This window comes from Amphibalanus amphitrite, unplaced genomic scaffold, assembly GCF_019059575.1.
Source record: "Amphibalanus amphitrite isolate SeventyFive unplaced genomic scaffold, NRLGWU_Aamphi_draft 001075F_arrow, whole genome shotgun sequence".
In the NCBI taxonomy this organism is placed as follows: Eukaryota; Metazoa; Arthropoda; class Thecostraca; order Balanomorpha; family Balanidae; genus Amphibalanus; species Amphibalanus amphitrite.
Genome location: NW_024882569.1, coordinates 1 through 17,440, shown reverse-complemented (window position 1 = coordinate 17,440; position 17,440 = coordinate 1). Strand labels below are relative to the sequence as shown.

Below are 17,440 nucleotides of genomic sequence, written 5' to 3'. Positions count from 1 at the left end.
CTGCAAACGCGCGGCTAATGCCGAATGCGAGCCGACATACGCCAAATCGCGATTCCGGCCAAATATGGTCTCGAAAAGTAGGTCACAGGTCAAAGTTCATTAGGGTCAGGGTCATGAAATTTTCAGGGTAGGTGTAAAATTGATTAACGCGAGGGTACTGAAAGTTTCGTCGCGAAAAACCATGGGGGGGGTCCGTTCGACCCCCCCCCCTATACGGGCGAGGGTTAAAGTGCTTTCTGAATATTGTTCTTAGATTTGACCGTAGGTCAACGGTTTAGTCTCCACAGAGCAAAAACTCTAAAGTTGACTTCTTTAGGATTTTCTTTAATAATTTTTGACATCAACCTTGTTTTGTGTTGACTTTACGGGCGTCGCGTTTCTCTCGTCGAGACGCATCGAATGAACTATACGTTATCCTGAAAAGGTCGACTTAAAAATTTGACCTCAGGCATTTAATGGTCACAGAAAAGGTCATGTTGCTTATCACTATCAGTCGATTCGTATCATTGAGTTGAACGGTGTTTTCAGCGATCTGGCATCTTTCTATCTAAGGTCGTTGTAAAAAAAACTGCTGGAGACGTTTCATGACCTGCGATGACCTCAGGGGCAAAAAGGGGTCAAGGATGTAATTTTCCGATTCAGTATGACATGTTTATCTGTATCCATATTCCATATGCTTGAGTGTGTTTTCTTTCAAAAGAAGAGCATTTAAATTTATCCCACAGACATGGATACCTAATGGGGAAGTCGCAAAATTGGTACTTTTGCCACTAAAATCAAAATTCCAAGATATACAAATTGTTAGTGCTTTTTCCCTCATGCAACAGTCCGAGTTTCAAACTTCTATAGCATACGAATTGTAGAAACGACAGAATCACATATAGTTATTTTAGAGGCATGCATAGGCGGCGGAACGGGCTGGGCACCGTGCCCCCCTTTGAATTTGGCATTTTAACATAAGCCCTATGGGCGTTGCATGGAAAGAATGGGACCAAAAGTCGGCAGTGCCCCCCCCCCCCCTTAATTGAATGTGTTCCGCCGCTACTGGAGGCATGGCCACTTTCCTTGAGCTTGTGACCTGACCTTATGTGACCTGAGGTCAAACATTTCACACACGATGCGACATTGATGTATCATAAGCTATACCAAGTTTTGCGGCGCTGCGCGCTGCGGTTTTCTTTACACGCGCAAAAAACCTGGCTGGTGTGGCCGAAAACGCCCCCCCCCCCCCACACACACACACCGGGGCTAAAATACTCATCCGTAGTGTCTCGTCATTCTCTTTCGTTTGCCGCATCGCACGACGACAGACTTTCAACGCCCCCTCCCCCTCCCCCCCCCTTCCCCTGAGGGACATGGCCCTTGGAAGCCAGGCTGGAAGCTGTCCTTCCCGTTTGCCTGGATGGTTGCCGTCAAGAAGGATTTTAGAGAAGAACTGGTTAGTCCTGACGCCTGAGTATAAAAACGACCGATAATATTACTTAGAGCGTCTCATGATTACAATAAGAGAGCGACGTCTCGGTCACCCTGTGTCCCTCCAGCATTGTCAAGAAGTGGTGAGGCTCTACTGATGGCGTAGATGCAAATAGGGGATCGAGAGGGTCTCGGAAGCAACGGTAGATAAGTTCTCATTGGATTTATTGATTTCTTCCGTAGCAGTTCATTCTCCTTTGGGTTGGCCCTTTTGGGCTGTGGGGGCGTTGACTTCTCGTCTACGTATCCACCAGAGAGGGATGGCGTAAACGCTACCGCGGAACAGTTCGCCGGGGTACCTACATACTACACCTTACGTCGTCCGTAAAAACCGACCGAATAATACGGTGCGCTGGCGCCATCTACAACAGGGAGGATCGGGGCGGACAGAGAGCCGTAGAGCCATCTACAAGTGTCAGAAACAGACTAAGTGGTAAAGCACAGTCGAGAGGTTAGAAACGGCCTGAGAGTGGAATAACCACATACTGTCGAAAGAAACGGGCTGACAGTGGTAGAGCCATGGATACAGTCGAGAGAAGCGGGCTGGGAACGGCAGAGCCGTCTCCGGTCAAGAGGAGGGACAAACCAAAAGGGGTAGATTCGCCTACAGTCGGAAAGAACCGACTGAGACCCAGTGGTATAGAGGCATGTAAGTTTATACAATCGCATTGGATTCGGATGGACCAGGCGAGGTAATCAGTCTTTTTATCAGCAGGACATCCTCATCATTGAGCATACGCCATTTGTCTCCGTTCGGGCTGACAGCCACCCCCTGCCCCCACTCACTAAGGCAACCGGTGAACTGCCTGCCGCAGCCGCCTCATGCACGTGCATCACTTGGACTGCTATACCGCTTTCCTAACTAACTAGGCTATACAGTAGGTACACACCTCTCTACGTCTAGACTTTTTGTCGGCCCACTGTAAAGTGAGTTTTTGATTCACTTACTATGTCATTGCCTACTAGGAGCCCGAGCTCCTCAATCTCGCAGCTCTAACCAGTGCCACAAGTGTGTGGCATAAACGGTGTTAAATCTGGCTGCTCTGACGCGTCATCCGCTGCCTCCCCATCGGCATTCGCTGCACGCCGGCGTCACATTCGACCTCGGCGTCCCGCCCATCGCTGGGACGCTGCCAAATCTGGCGACTCTTCCCACCCAGCTGCCAGATCTAAAGACTTTTCCACAAAGGTATCGATCTTGCCAGGTGGGGTCCAAATGAGGTCGGTCGACTACCGGGCAGAATTTACACTCTGATAAAGCATCCGTTCGTCAGAACTGGGCTCGGCAAACAGCAATCGATAAGCCGTGGTCGTTCTAGTGACGCCCAGGGGCCGTCGTGCTCGCCACCACTATGGGGATGGGATGGGGTCGCCGACCGTCGCCGTGGGGTCCGGCTAGACCTGCCTGACTGGGCCGGCGCAGTCGGTTGGCCACGCTGCCACGGTGGAGTGGGGGTCGGCAGGAGTTGTCACTGAGTGTGGGGAGTGATAGGAGTGTGCAGAGCGGGTATCTCCCGCAGATGGTTTGACAGGGGTGTGGTTGGGTCGGGGAGGGGCGGTATCGACTACCGGTGCTGGTACAGTCTCTGACGCTGATACCAGTGGCGGCTGGAGCGGCGTACGGTCTCTGGAAACGGGCTGCAGCTCGATTGGTGAGTAACGGGTGAGGGATGAGGGAGGGGCTAGAGCTGGATGGCTGAGATTCAGATAACGGTGTCAAATGGGAGAGGTTTGTAGGAGGGTTGATGTCAAATATTGTCAGTCGAGACTGAAAAAGGTTGATCTGAGTTCTGAGAGCAGAGAGCTGCAGTGAGGATTGATATCAGAACGGATGTCGAGGCTCCTGAAGATAAGCGTGGAATGGAGACTGGAGAGATGGGCGGAGGAATTGGGGAGGTCGTTGCGACTCGCGAATCGCGATATTCAAGAATAATCTGTCACAGGAGGGACAACAAATGGGCCAATTTTAGTAGAAATTGCCAGAAACGAAGCCATAAACGACTGAACGTCATGCGACAATTGCTGAAGGTTGATGCAAGCTGGCAATGCTTAGACTAAAGCATGTGACTCTCCTCACTTGAAGCAGTTTCGTAAAAAGAGACGTGGGCGAGGAAATGGCGGGGTCTCGTCCACATGCTGTAGATAAATGGGCGGCTAACCCACGCCATCGATTTCTCCAGTCAAGGTGAAAATGGTCGCCACCTGTGTCCTGTTACGTCACTTTAGCGGGCTTCCCGAATCAATGCAATCTTTTCCGAGCAGTTCCTACCGCACCCCACCTCTCCCCTCCCCAACGAAGTCGATACAGACCATCGAGGCTGGTCCAGCGTGCTAGCTGCTGTGTCATAAATTTTTTAGACGAGACCCGGGGCATACGACGGTCGGTGTGCAAATTGAGGAAATCAGCGCAAGGATTGGGAAGGTAAGTGATGAGGACCGAGGGAGGACGGTGTGAGGTCCGAGTGGGGACAATGGGAGGACTGAGTGAGGACGATTTGAGGACCGAGGGAGTACCGAGGGAGGACGGTGTGAGGACCGAGGGAGGACGGTGCGAGGACCAAAGGGAGGATCGAGGGAGGAAGATTGGACGACGGTAGGAGGACAATTGGGAGGACTGTATGTGGACCGAGCGTGGGGACCGGGGAGGATGTTGGAATGACGATGGGAGGACCGAAGGAGGGCGATGGGAGAACCGGAGATTGGGATAAGGACTGAGGCAAAGTGCAAACACGGGCATGGCAGAGAAGTAAATAGCTGAGGACCGATCCCGAGCATCGAGTATGGACGAGTACAAATTATCTACGACTGAATAAAATCGGCTCGTGAAATCGGCTGAGCCAGAGGTATACGGTTCGTCACAAGGGTTAAAATGACCCTCCACGAATTGTTCGTTTGTTCGTTGGAACTTCCGGATATGTATTTACATATCAGCAATCGTATCCTATAGGATTTAATACAATGGATTTGATACAACCGAATAGATTAAAGGTGCATGTCATACATGATACAATTAATTACGAAGATATATAAACCAATAAATACATATTAAAAGCTCTAACGATTCAACGTACGAACGCACTTGGTAGTGCAGTTCGAACCCTACAATATGTTTTAAGGCGATGGATTGGAAGCATTGCAGTGTTTTATTAATGATATGATAATAATGTGTTCGAAGCGCGCAGTTATTACATTTTTAAAATCGCTGTAATGGAGAAAAGGGACACATTTTAGTGACTTTACCAGACGAAATGGGCATATAACATGCTAGTCATAAGCAAACCGTCTTGTAAGGACGTTTCTAAGCCCAGTCAACATGTTGACTGGATTAGCTGTTGATGGGTCACGTTGACAGAGGTTAACTCGCTGCAGTGATGAGTGAGCTAACCTCTCGAAATAACTCGCTGACCTCTGATCACTTTCTGGGCGCGCTGATCGCTGGAAACTGCTCAGGGCTGACGCTTGGCGCTTCTCCAATGGTCTACCGGTGTGTAAGGACGGTATTCTGTTCCACTAACGCCGCCCTCTCTGTGTCAACAGGTGAAGGTGGCGTGGTGTGACGTCACACGGTCATGAGCCCTGTGACGTCACCGTCCGGACGTCACGCGGTGTCAGGTGAGCCCGAGGGTCAGGTGAGGCCGAGTGAGGGTCAGGTGAACGTGATAGTCGGGTCATAAGGTGAGGTCGAATGATGTGAAGTTAAGTCAGGCTGGCTTGATTGCAAGCTGAACATTTTTGTCTTGCACCCTTCATACTGTATCGACGTGCCTATTGCTCAATAAAATTGTTTTATTTTATTATAAATTAAACTATGAAAGACAAAAGTACGTACTTTTAGCAAGAGGGCGACCATCAGAACACCAAACCGAGTGGAAATTTGCCTTTCATCACAACACATGTGCATCACCACGACAATATGATAAGCAGGACACGATAAGCGCGACTAAAAATACTCTGTTGATCTACTGCTCTATGCACTGTATGCATCCGCTGCCGTCCACAGCTCAGTGACCGCGTAGTCGGCCGTCCACTGCCGAATCTTAGTTGACGTGCTTCGTGGTCAGACTTGTTTACATGTCACCGAAGCTTGGAATGGCACGTAGCATTTAGCGTAATATATGTTTGCACTTTGCATTTCAGCGTGGTCGTTACTACAACCCAGTGTTTATGCCGCATGCAAGGAAGATCATCGTGTATGACCTTTAGTTTTACCACTCCGTCCCTCCTCCGCCCCCCCCCCCTCAAGCGCGCCGGCTTGGCTTTGGGACCGCAACAGACGGCGGGGTCAAGGTCACTGGCGCTAGGGCGGCGGATTTGCGGCGCGCCCTAACATTCACGGTAGGCAGACAACTGAACCAGTGACAACTGAACCAGGGACAACTGAACCAGTAAAACTGAACCAGGGACAACTGAACCAGTGACAACTGAGCCAGTGACAACTGAACCAGCGACAACTGAACCAGTGACAACTGAACCAGCGACAACTGAACCAGTGACAACTGAACCAGTGACAACTGAACCAGGGACAACTGAACCAGTAAAACTGAACCAGGGACAACTGAACCAGTGGACAACTGAGCCAGTGACAACTGAACCAGCGACAACTGAACCAGTGACAACTGAACCAGCGACAACTGAACCAGTGACAACTGAACCAGTGACAACTGAACCAGGGACAACTGAACCAGTGACAACTGAACCAGTGGACAACTGAACCAGTGACAACTGAACCATTGACAACTGAGTCAGTGACAACTGAACCAGTATGACAACTGAACCAGTGACAACTGAACCAGTGACAACTGAACCAGTGGACAAGTGAACCAGCGGACAACTGAACCAGCGGACAACTGAACCAGTTGACAACTAATGTCGTACTGCGCGCGCTGTATAGGTATAAGGTAGCGCGTGGCTGGACGGACTGTCTGTGCCAATCTGCCGGTCTGCCAATTGATCTGTGTCCGATCTATTAGAGTGTCCGTCCGAGAGCCGTACGACGGCTGACAGGGCTGACAGCTAGCCTGGTGGTCGCGAACTGGTGTGGCAAGGCAACCTTTACGCCCACCTGGGACGCCCGAATAGTTAGCAACGTATAAATGATATTCACTTTGATGGCCTAACTCGGGACAGACAGGGCACGCAACGTGGGCTTGGCAGAGTTCAGCTCGCCTGGGCCCAGAGGAATCTCCGGTATATAAATGGATTCACTGCTCGGGCTTACATCGGGCTTACGCCAAACGTCGCACAACTAGGGCTAAACAACGGCTGTCCTGAGCTCGCCGAGAGGCCCAGAGGACATACCTCCGGCAGAGCATGGGCTTTAGTCGGCGTTTTTGTGTCACACGCCGACTTTAGTCTTTAGCCCAAGCGCTAGCCGACTTTAGTCCAAGCGCTAGCCGACTAGCCCGACTAAAAATATCGGGCAAGCCGCAGTTCAGCCTGCTTGGGCCCGGAGTAAAATTGCTTGCTGGGCTACTGGTTAGTGGTTCAGTTGTCACTGGTTCAGTTGTCACTGGTTCAGTTGTCACTGGTTCAGTTGTCCACTGGTTCAGTTGTCACTGGTTCAGTAATCACTGGTTCAGTTGTCACTGGTTCAGTTGTCACTGGTTCAGTTGTCATACTGGTTCACTTGTCACTGGCTCAGTTGTCACTGGTTCAGCTGTCACTGGTTCAGTTGTCACTGGTTCAGTTGTCACTGGTTCAGTTGTCACTGGTTCAGTTGTCACTGGTTCAGTTGTCTACTGGTTCAGTTGTCCACTGGTTCAGTTGTCCACTGGTTCAGTTGTCACTGGTTCAGTTGTCCCTGGTTCAGCTGTCACTGGTTCAGTTGTCCCTGGTTCAGCTGTCACTGGTTCAGTTGTCCCTGGTTCAGTTGTCACTGGTTCAGTTGTCCTGGTTCAGTTGTCACTGGTTCAGTTGTCATGGAACCAACATTCACAGTTCCTCACAAATCTCGTAGCGATTGGCTTGCCTACTGCCTAGTGCCTACTGATCAGCAGGTTAGATCTCAATACTTACGAGTCGATGCGTGCCACTGACGTCCATGTTCGGTGTTCCCCAGATGGTCTCTGTGACGTCACTAATCTGGAGGAAGTGCCGCCGGTACCGGAAGTCCCTGCTCGCGGCCGCCGTCCTCGCCGGTCTGCTGCTGCTGCAGAGCAGCGCCCTATGGAGCCAGCCGGCCACCGCCAGCGACATCTACTGGCTCACCGGTGCTGCCACCTACCGCCCGCCGGAATGCGACTGCTCTCGGCGCCTGCCGGATCCCAGCAACAGTCCCCTGGTTCGCTCGCACTGCGGCCCGGAGGCGGACGCTCGTGGGCCCGGTCAGAACGTCATCTCCTACAGCTTCTACGGCTCCAACTACACGGCCTACCTGCGCGGCGCGGCGATGAACGCGAAGCGCGCCCGGCGCCTCTACCCCGGTTGGGTGATGCGGGTTTACTATCACGGCAGTCAGCGTGGTGGCCGCTGGGGCACCGAGTACTGCCGAGTTCGCTGCGCGTGAGTGGAGCCATAGAGACCTTATGATAGCTTAGTTAGTCGTCTTGTGATGGCTCATGAGTCATGAGCAGCTCATTTACCGTGAGACTGGGGAACACAACAAAATCAACTCATGGATAGGTGTAGGTACCTACAGGTTGAACGACATAACCGGCAAGTTAGGTAGGCGGCAGACTTGACAGTCTTCCTGGACAGACTGTCATATGCCTGGCCAGTGACAGCCACTTTTAGGTTGGCATGATTCGAACTTATTTTATTTCCATTTATTTTCCACCTGATAGACGTTCTTTTTGCCAGAATTGCGCTCGGGTCCTTTTCCATTTTTAATGCAATTTTTGTATGGCTAGTTCATAAGAAGCGCAACGCATTGACTTCTCGTTATCCCCACCACTAAGGATGACTCTTGTTTCTGTGACGTCACAGGTACGATCATGTGGACTTTTGTGACGTCAGCCGTCTGGAGGGGTTCGGTGAGCTGGGTCGGCAGCGTGGCTCCATTTGGCGGTTCCTGGTGATGGATGACCCCACCGTGCGGCGATACATCGTCCGCGACCTCGACTCTCTGATCACGGAGGTGAGTCGTTTTCAGTGGCCAACAGTGGCAGAGCGTAGGCTTTAGGTCAGCTTGTTGCTTTTGTTAAATTGTATCATTTCTGTCATAATTTTGGTATGCGCGTTCTGGTGTTCTGAGCAGCTTCAGCCCAAATTTCAACCGATGGCCTACGTTACTGACTTTATTTTGCGCCGGCACTATCGCCCGACCAGCTCACCTAGGAGCCTTCCACAAATACAGCTCCTTAATTTCCTTGGCCTTAGCAAAAAAATATATATTATACTATGACGTTTCAATATAACATGTGTGTAGTGTATCTCTAGTCCTCGACCACAGACCTAATACTCCCCAGTGGCCAGTGACTCAGCAAGTTTCACCCGTTCCGTCGTTTCCATCCTTAGGACAGTCAACTCCTTATCCTCCACGCTACGACCCCTGATCCAGGCTGGACAGGCTGAGGCAACTTAAGCTCATGCGGACTGCTCCCATTGGAGCGCAGCGCAGCTCATAAGGGAGCACACCCGTTGCCGGGTGCAGTGAGTGGCTGAGTGCTTGGAGGGGGGGGGGGGCTGGGCTGTCTTTTGGCAGTCTTTTGTCCAATTGGATGGGCTTAGCCCCGGCGACTCACTAGGGTGCCTGCTCAGACCAATGTCTCCCCCTAATTCCTATTATCGTCATCCCGGCTCTGCAATGTTCTTAATGGACCGAAAGGGCTTAACCCAACAAAACAAGCAAAAACAAACAAACAACGTCAATGTGTCATGCTACCCAGAGTACTGACCCATACTGACACCCTGTCCATTTACAGCGGGAGCGAGCGGCCGTCCAGGAGTGGCTGGACTCCAACAAAACGTTCCACGTGATGCGCGACAGTCCGCACCACGGCAGCGCCATCTTGGCCGGGATGTGGGGCGGCGACAACGCGCGCGCCGCCCTCTACCGTCCGCTGATTCAGCAGCTGATTCGACCCAGCTGGCCAGCCGTCCGCATCCGACTGCGCGTGCTCGTCACATTCTCAGACGAACGGGTAGGTATGTCTGTGAGGCGCCTCAGGGAGATGACAGTTACATCGTGTCAGCTGTCTGAGATAACGTGTTTCATGCGTTAACTGACCTTGCTTTGCTTCTGAGCAACGTTTCGGCATTGTCCCGTGATTATTCCTTGAATGAAGCATTTCATTTTAGTCTGTATTTGGAGCCATTTATGAGGTATCGTGTCGCAAATTTGGTCCACGTAGAGCCCTCATTTCATTTTGTGACCGTTTCAGTTCTTGACTCATTTTGCGGGACATCGCGTTTCAGTTCTTGGACCAGGTGCGTGCTGCTCACGTTCGTCCTCTGGCCGGATATGACCATGGTTTTCAGTTCTGGTACTATGATGCGCCCCCGTGTTTCAGTTCTGGGACCAAGTGCTGCTCGAGTTCGTGCTCTGGCCAGAGATGTCTCTGGGTTCTGGGACTGTGATACGCCCCCTGTGTTTCAGTTCTGGGACCAAGTGCTGCTCGAGTTCGTGCTCTGGCCAGAGTGTGTTTCAGTTCTCAGACCGTTTTACACCCCCTATGTTTCAGTTCTGGGACCAGGTGCTGCTCGAGTTCGTGCTCTGGCCAGAGTGTGTTTCAGTTCTCAGACCGTTTTACACCCCCCTATGTTTCAGTTCTGGGACCAGGTGCTGCTCGAGTTCGTGCTCTGGCCGGGGATGTCTTTGGGTTCTGGGACTCTGATACGCCCCCGTGTTTCAGTTCTGGGACTGTGATACGCCCCCGTGTTTCAGTTCTGGGACCAGGTGCTGCTCGAGTTCGTCCTCTGGCCGGAGATGTCTCTCCGCCGTGACGTCATGGTCCACGACAGCTACCACTGTCAGTCGGACCCACTTAGTCGGCCGTGGCCAACGCAGCGTAAAGACCGGGAGGACTTTGTCGGGTACGCCGAGCTGCGCTACTACGACAAACTGCCGGAGGAGTGTCCTCCCGCCTGCCGTCCTCCCGACCACCAGGACTGGCTCTGGTGCTGAGAGGAGTGTCCTCCCGCCTGCCGTCCTCCCGAGGACTGGCTCTGGTGCTGAGAGGAGTGTCCTCCCACCTGCCGGCCTCCCGACCACCAGGACTGGCTCTGGTGCTGAGAGGAGTGTCCTCCCGCCTGCCGTCCTCCCGACCACCAGGACTGGCTCTGGTGCTGAGAGGAGTGTCCTCCCGCCTGCCGCCCGCCCCAGCACTAGGACTGGCTCTGGTGCTGAGAGGACCTACGTGAGGAGCGTCCTCATGGTACTGTTCACCCTCAGGATCCATGACCCCTAGTGCTGAGCTGAGCTGAGCACTGACGCTTGGAAAAGGGACTGTGAGAAAGGGCTGACGCTGTGCGAAGGACAGGTCATAACACCGAGGTGTGAGGTGTTGAAAGACGTGCAAAGTACTGTGCGTGTGCAAAGTACTGGCTAGATTTGGAACAATATCGCTGAAAGGTACGCCAGCAATGGTGCTGAAAATCGGCTGTGGTGTCGGGAAACGAGTGATGCTATGCATAGTTTCCTAGTGCTGTTACAGGACAAGTGTGCGCGCTGTGACACCCCAAAAGGCAAGTAATATACGTTGTGGCCAGGCGATGATGGTCACGCGCACTATTAAAGAAAAAAGTATAAGTGAGGACAGGACAGGTGCTGCTAATTTAGACACTGGAAAAGTACTCAGTGACATACCTCTTGATTGTATGCTACCTCTGTCCTGATTTCCCACCGCTCTACGGAGCAGAAAAGGCTCATCTGCTAACATCTTCGCTGCCCTAAGAGCACCTGTTGTGAGGACTGCTGTACCTAAGTAGTCTTTATATGTGTGTGTGCATCTGATTGTGCCAGACTGTCTCTCAGACGGAGCTCCCCAGCGGAGTTTGTGCCGCTGTGATTGCTGCTTCACTAAGTCTATACTATGTATAATTGTCTAAGGCGTGTCGCACGCGTTGTCGCTTCTTGTGGCTCTGAGAGCACTCGATTGTTGGACAGGAAGGCTCCCACGTGATACTTTGATACACGACCAAAGGCCAAAGCCTTCCAAGTCGATAATTGCTGCTTGGTGTCAGAAGTTCAGGGATGCTTTTATAGCAGCATGCTGCTATAAAAGCAAACTGCTGCAGCAGTTTGATTTAAGCTTTTAATTTATGTTTCTGTTGAGATGCCATTTCGTGGAGTTGCGTTGCTGTAGAAAACCTCAATGCGTTCTAAGCATGATGAACCTGATTTATATATTACGGGTCATATGCTAACTTGGGCAGTATGCAAACTGCCCGGGCAGTATATTTGTATAAGATGATGTTTTCGGAGAGAAACAATACACATAGCGTCTCTCATTGGGTTCGATTAACTCGTTGAAAATCATTGGATTTTCCCGACCGACAGGAAGACATTGCTACAATACAACACGTTAACATCACACTGAAATATGGCGTCAACTGCCTACCAGAAATTTGTAAGATGAGTGAGTCGATAGATCACCATAATTATACCTGTGTGTTGCCTGATATTCAGATATTGCATACGTTTACTGACACTCCATTTCCATTGTATTTTTTTACGACATTGTTGCGATAGTTACAAGCTTAGAACGACATATCCATACACATTCAGACATTTTAAAGCGTCGATACAAGATACAAGTATCATTTCATACAACATGTCATCTTATATTTACCATCAAAAACACACATCATGCTTAAACATATTACCACTATTTACATCAAAAGGGTGGTCAAAGACTGCGCTCCATATGTACAGTACAATCACTAATTGTTAGAAAGACGTTTTGTACGCTGGCGTCTCAAGATTGCACAATGTATGCGAGGAAGCTCACAAACGTAATGGACACAAAAAGGTCACGCAAAAAAAACTTGTCACAATCAACCGAAAATAGTTGGGTAGGTATTCTCACAAATTTCAAAAATATAACGGTGTGAGGGATGCTGAACGAGTTATTGGTTTGTAATGCTAAAAGCTAGGCATTCTGCCGCGCACTATAGTAAGCCGTCAGAAGTCGTTTAACGACCGATTTACGTGAAAGAGTCATTGGCATATCAACGCTGGATCGCTTCGGAAACAAGCAGAATAAAACAAAATCTCAGCTACGTATTTTAAAAAAATTGCAGTCATCAATAGTCATTTTTATAGCTATAGTATCTACTTACAGAAGCATTAATGAACGATTTTGCAATGCTGCATGAAAATATGATTGATCAATGCTTCAAGTAGCTGCTTAGTTTAGGGACAATGAATGAGATCGATGACATTTGGTCGGGTCCCAATGTAGGGATCAAATCAGAACCAAGATTGTTATACGTTAGCGAAAGAGCCGTGGAGTCGTGAAATAGTTTTCGTCGATTTGATTGCTAGTGGATTGCATAATTTACCTGAATTACGGTTTCATTTGACCAGCAGTGCTCGATGACGATCGATGAGGTTGAGAACTGCATGTATGTTTTTCTTTTTTTTAAATATTGCGGTGTTTGAGCCATATGAATAGTGAAAGCTGCACTTCAAAATAGGTTTCAGGACTAAATCCTTACTCAGTTGGTAAGTGAATTGTTTTACAAAGAAAATCAAGGGTTATTCTTTCCAAATTAGCCAAAAGTTAGATAACAGTTAATAGTTATCTAGCATTTCTAGACCTTTCTGCCGAGTGACTAACGATTGATAAATATCTACTTACAACATTCCAGTTATCTACTCCATTGAATCTACGCCGTATACAGAAAACTCGCACATATATCAGAGCATATTTGGCCATCGCGTTCGATATTCAATGTCATTAGACATTGGCTATTCAGTGACAAGCGGCATGACAATGTGGCACTCAACTCATTTCCGGTTCATCGTCCTGAGACACGATATTTAACTAATGACACAACTACTCTTTGCGCACTACGCAGTCTTTTTCATCGTGAAACGGACTCCCGCAGTGGCTGTTCACCTTTCGCACCCAATGCTCAGGCATTGGTTTACCTCGGACGACTGAGATCACCCAGGAAACGCGCGGACTGAAGTCGGTGTCTTGCTGGAATCCTGTAACGAACCACTGTAGAAGACCTTTCTCTTGAAGGAACTCCGAGATCATCAAATGAGGAAGCTGGTTCTCTCGATGAGATGGAGTCCACGACCCCCGATCCGGTACTGTTTCACACTCCGCCCATCGCCCGGTCAGTTCTGTATCCCTCTTATGTCGGGTAATACCAACACACCCAGTCCTTTATCTCTGCCCTCTGGATCGGCCGTCACTCAGTACCGTCCTCGTCCTCCTGTGTCCAGAGACACTGACGAAGTGTCTAGTGAGTCGTCCTCCTGAGGAAGCTGAAACAGACACGACCAGTCAGTTTTCCGTGGTGCCACTTGCCACTCCCGCAGGCGACGGATAGTACAACACCACAGCAAAGGAGAGCGGAAATCATGGTACCGAGTGGAATCTGGCAAAATAAAAAGGTATTGAGCAATATCATTAGATGTTTCTTTGCGTCATCATCCGACACGTTGGCAACAATGACCATTGAGCTCCGAAGAGGTTAATTATCTCATCCGCACGACTCACGAGAGCTCTTCCGCATGTCAGCTTTGTTTGTCATTACTTTCATTTCGTTTCCAAGCTAGAAAAATACAGACCCAGTTAGCCAACATTAACAGTTGGTTAATGGGCTCGTTTGTTTGAAGGAATCAACATCGATTTTCGATTGCCAAGCACTGCCAATGGTAGGTTTCAAAATGAAACGCACACCACAACGGTGGTTCCACTCGAATCCGCTTCAAAGCTCAGTGAATTTTACTTGTCGGTATTTAATACCGATTGTGCTAATATTTAAAGTTATGATTTCGTCGAAGCCTACGGCATCATGGCATGAGATCGCGATAACAAAGCACAGCACTTGAACGATCATGTGTTACACGAACTAAATAAAAAGCATTCAACTGTCGAAAGCACTGACGCCTCCTTAACTCTCTAACATAGCCGCATTCGTGCAGACAATGCAGATATTCGTGAAGACATCCGTCTAAAATAAAAAACATGTTCTGATTCTACTCACTTTTAACAAGTCTTTGTATTCAGCTCCACACTGCATATGCATTAGTTATTCAAGGATATTTCCTTCATCTTTCCGCCATTCCCTGACATCCCGTCCCTGATAGTCCCATTCGCCCTGGACCACTTACCTGTTGTGACCTGTACTCGCGCCCCTGACGCTGCTGCGCCTTCAGCCGGGTCACCACGGACTCCGGCAGGCCGTACGTGCAGGTGGAGAAGCTGCTGTGCACCGAACTGCCGCTCAGTCGCCGCGGGTCTGCAACAACGCGGTCAACTAGGCTCAAACACAGGTGTGAGGGGTATTGATGGGAAAGGGCACTCTCGAACCGGTCACATCTACACTGCTGAGGCTCGTTCACGCCGCGGGCTAAATAAAAACGAGACACAGCAGACTCACGAATCACCAGCGGTGAAACAGCTGTTCCAGGCTCGTCCTGCCTAAATAGTAAAAACGGGGTACAGACAAAACACGAGGCTATTCAAAGGTGCAATTCAGAACTGCAATATTCAGATTGTTTGTTATGCTAGTTGTTTAGTGTTCTACATGTGTTATCAGCAGGGATGCGGAGCCGTGGAAATTTCAGACGGCTCCGGAGAAAAAATATCGGCTCCGGATCCGGCTCCGGCTCCGGGTGAAATATCATGGCGGCTCCGGCTCCGGCTCCGGCTCCGGTTCCGAGTAAAATGGTCCGGCTCCGGCGCCTCCGGCTCCGGCTCCGGCTCCAATACTCAGTACATCCCCTATGCAATTAAATACGGGTGGAAGAAAAAAAGACGATGGGATTGGTGCACGTTGCTTCTGTATTTGCATAACAAGGCTATTTTCATATTTTAATAACTCATGTTTTACTGCCTTGAACTGTCAAACCGAACTATGTCAATATTTTTTTCCTCTTCAAAAAAAGGAGCCGGAGTCGCCCCCTTTTTTGACGGCTCCGGCTCCGGCTCCGGGCTATATTGTTTCACAGCTCCGGCTCCGGGCAAAATATGCCTGTTCCGGCGGCTCCGGCTCCAGCTCCGGCTCCGGTTCGGCACCCCTGGTTATCAGTCATCATTGCAAATGTTCTTTGTAGCTGGTATGTTGATAGGATATCAACCACGGTTCTGTAATCTGTACCTATTCTGTATTCTGTACCTACCTATTCTGTATTCTGTATTTCTCATCACCGTCTACAGCTCATGCCCAATTAAAGACGGAGTCAAGTAAAACTCGCACAATCACACAACAATCACACATACATAAATACAGCGCCAAATTAATCAAAAATAGATTTGGGTGTCACAGCGGACTCGAGCACACAAATGAGCGAGCCCCATTATTAAAAGCATTTTCCCTACTTAATAGGTCAGCGGTAGGCTGCCCGGCACATAGGCTGTTGACAAGTCTGGGAACGACAAAACGACTGTTATTTTTTACCAATGCTATGTGATTGCATGTTAACATTTACCTCGACTGATAACAATGTTTGTTCGTCGACTACTCCACGAGCTGTTGTTCTGGGTCGAACAAAGGAGAGATTGATTATATGGCAGTAAACCTCAACACCGCTAGCTGCCCCCCCCCCCCCCCCCCCAACAGTCGACTATATGACACAGGAGAAACACATCCAATTTCAGAAATAGATTGGGCTGTTGTATACCATGTTATTTTACTGTCCAGTGACCGCGTTTATTTAGGTTTCAATACAATGCAATGCGTAGATGGTTATACGAGTATTTGTAGATGGATCATTCTCGTGCGTCCAAAATACGAAAAAGCAGTATGACATTGATACATAAACGGTGTTTGCCATGATCTCCACAAATGCAGAAATGGTATAGAAAATAAAATTAAATGAAGCCCAGGTTGTTTTATTTATTGCTTCGTTAAGAAATTTAATTATATATGGATGCAGTTATGTCGTTAGGCAAAGGCGGCGGAACGAAGAGGGCACCGGGGCACCGTACTCCCCTTGATTTTGTCATTTTAACATTAACCCTTGGTGTTACATGGAAAGAATGGGACCACAAGCCGGCAGTGCCCCCCCCCCCTTAATTTAAGGTGTTGCGCCGCTACCGTCTGTAGGGGATACGAAAAGCTAGCGACACTTACGGACGCTTGTTTTTCCAGTTTTTCTTCGATGTGACGTAGACTTGTGTAGAACTTTGGCGACGAACAACCTTTGCGTAGTATTTTTGCCGGGAACATGAAACTTCTAAATCTTTATTGACTGAAATTGTAAATCTAACATCAAGTAAAAGTTATAATTTAGTACCTTATCCCTAAAGCGAGATGGTTAAAAATGGTAGGTATGAGCTATGAATATGTTACGGCTGTTTTATGTAGCTCGTTTACGGTTGGGCTGTTTGGCGGCTGGCCCCGCTGCGACCATAGGTGACCAATGACGCGGGCCATCGAACACTGGGTCCCTGAGGATTGGTGACGTCATATCCGGTGGTCGATCCCGCCGCAGAGGGGAGGGAGAGGGGAGACCCCGCAGGCAGACGGCCCGGAATGGGATAGATCCCGATTTCCATCGGAAGCTCTCTATTATACGCCCAGCGCTTACAGTGGTGTCAGAGATCTTCCAATACCCGTAGCTCCGACTGAAGCCCATCTGGCGGCGCCTGGGTCATGTGAGTATTTCTTATGCAATTTTTCGTGATCATTCAAAGAGATACATACTTAGAGAAATGCACTTCAGAAAGGTTGAAACAACATCTTGACCTTTACAATGTGCCACAGTATATTTATGTGACTTTCCAGCGACATGTGACCTTCTCTTCCCACTGGCGTGTAGCCTGAAATTTGCCATTCTAAGTGAGCACACAGACCGCTCTCTCTCTCTCTCTCTCTCTCTCGTCTCTCTCTCTCTCTCTCTCTC

The 17,440-nt window shown here is 49.4% G+C and overlaps 2 protein-coding genes across 5 annotated transcripts in view; one reads left to right on the top strand and one right to left on the bottom strand.

Annotated features, from left to right (window-relative positions):
- Positions 1 to 7,601, bottom strand: part of LOC122369810 (protein Skeletor, isoforms D/E-like) — a 63,041-nt gene extending 55,440 nt beyond the window's left edge. For both annotated transcript variants that reach the window (XR_006254478.1, XM_043344833.1), the window contains exon 1: positions 7,489 to 7,601. The gene's annotated coding sequence lies outside the window, so the exon portion shown is untranslated. The remainder of the gene's footprint in view (positions 1 to 7,488) is intronic.
- LOC122369812 lies at positions 2,813 to 11,862 on the top strand. 3 transcript variants are annotated; one of them, XM_043344835.1, is made up of 6 exons: positions 2,813 to 3,125; positions 5,011 to 5,085; positions 7,532 to 7,974; positions 8,398 to 8,548; positions 9,336 to 9,554; positions 10,298 to 11,862. In XM_043344835.1, the coding sequence occupies exons 3-6, from the start codon at positions 7,532 to 7,534 to the stop codon at positions 10,535 to 10,537; spliced, it is 1,053 nt and encodes a 350-aa protein (XP_043200770.1). In that variant the 5' UTR covers positions 2,813 to 3,125; positions 5,011 to 5,085; the 3' UTR covers positions 10,538 to 11,862. The 3 variants fall into 3 exon arrangements, with proteins under 3 accessions (XP_043200770.1, XP_043200769.1, XP_043200771.1); XM_043344834.1 differs by lacking the exons at positions 2,813 to 3,125; positions 5,011 to 5,085 and having other exon boundaries at positions 7,506 to 7,974; XM_043344836.1 differs by lacking the exons at positions 2,813 to 3,125; positions 5,011 to 5,085; positions 10,298 to 11,862 and adding an exon at positions 10,095 to 10,258 and having other exon boundaries at positions 7,506 to 7,974.
- The last annotated feature ends 5,578 nt before the right edge of the window (positions 11,863 to 17,440 follow it).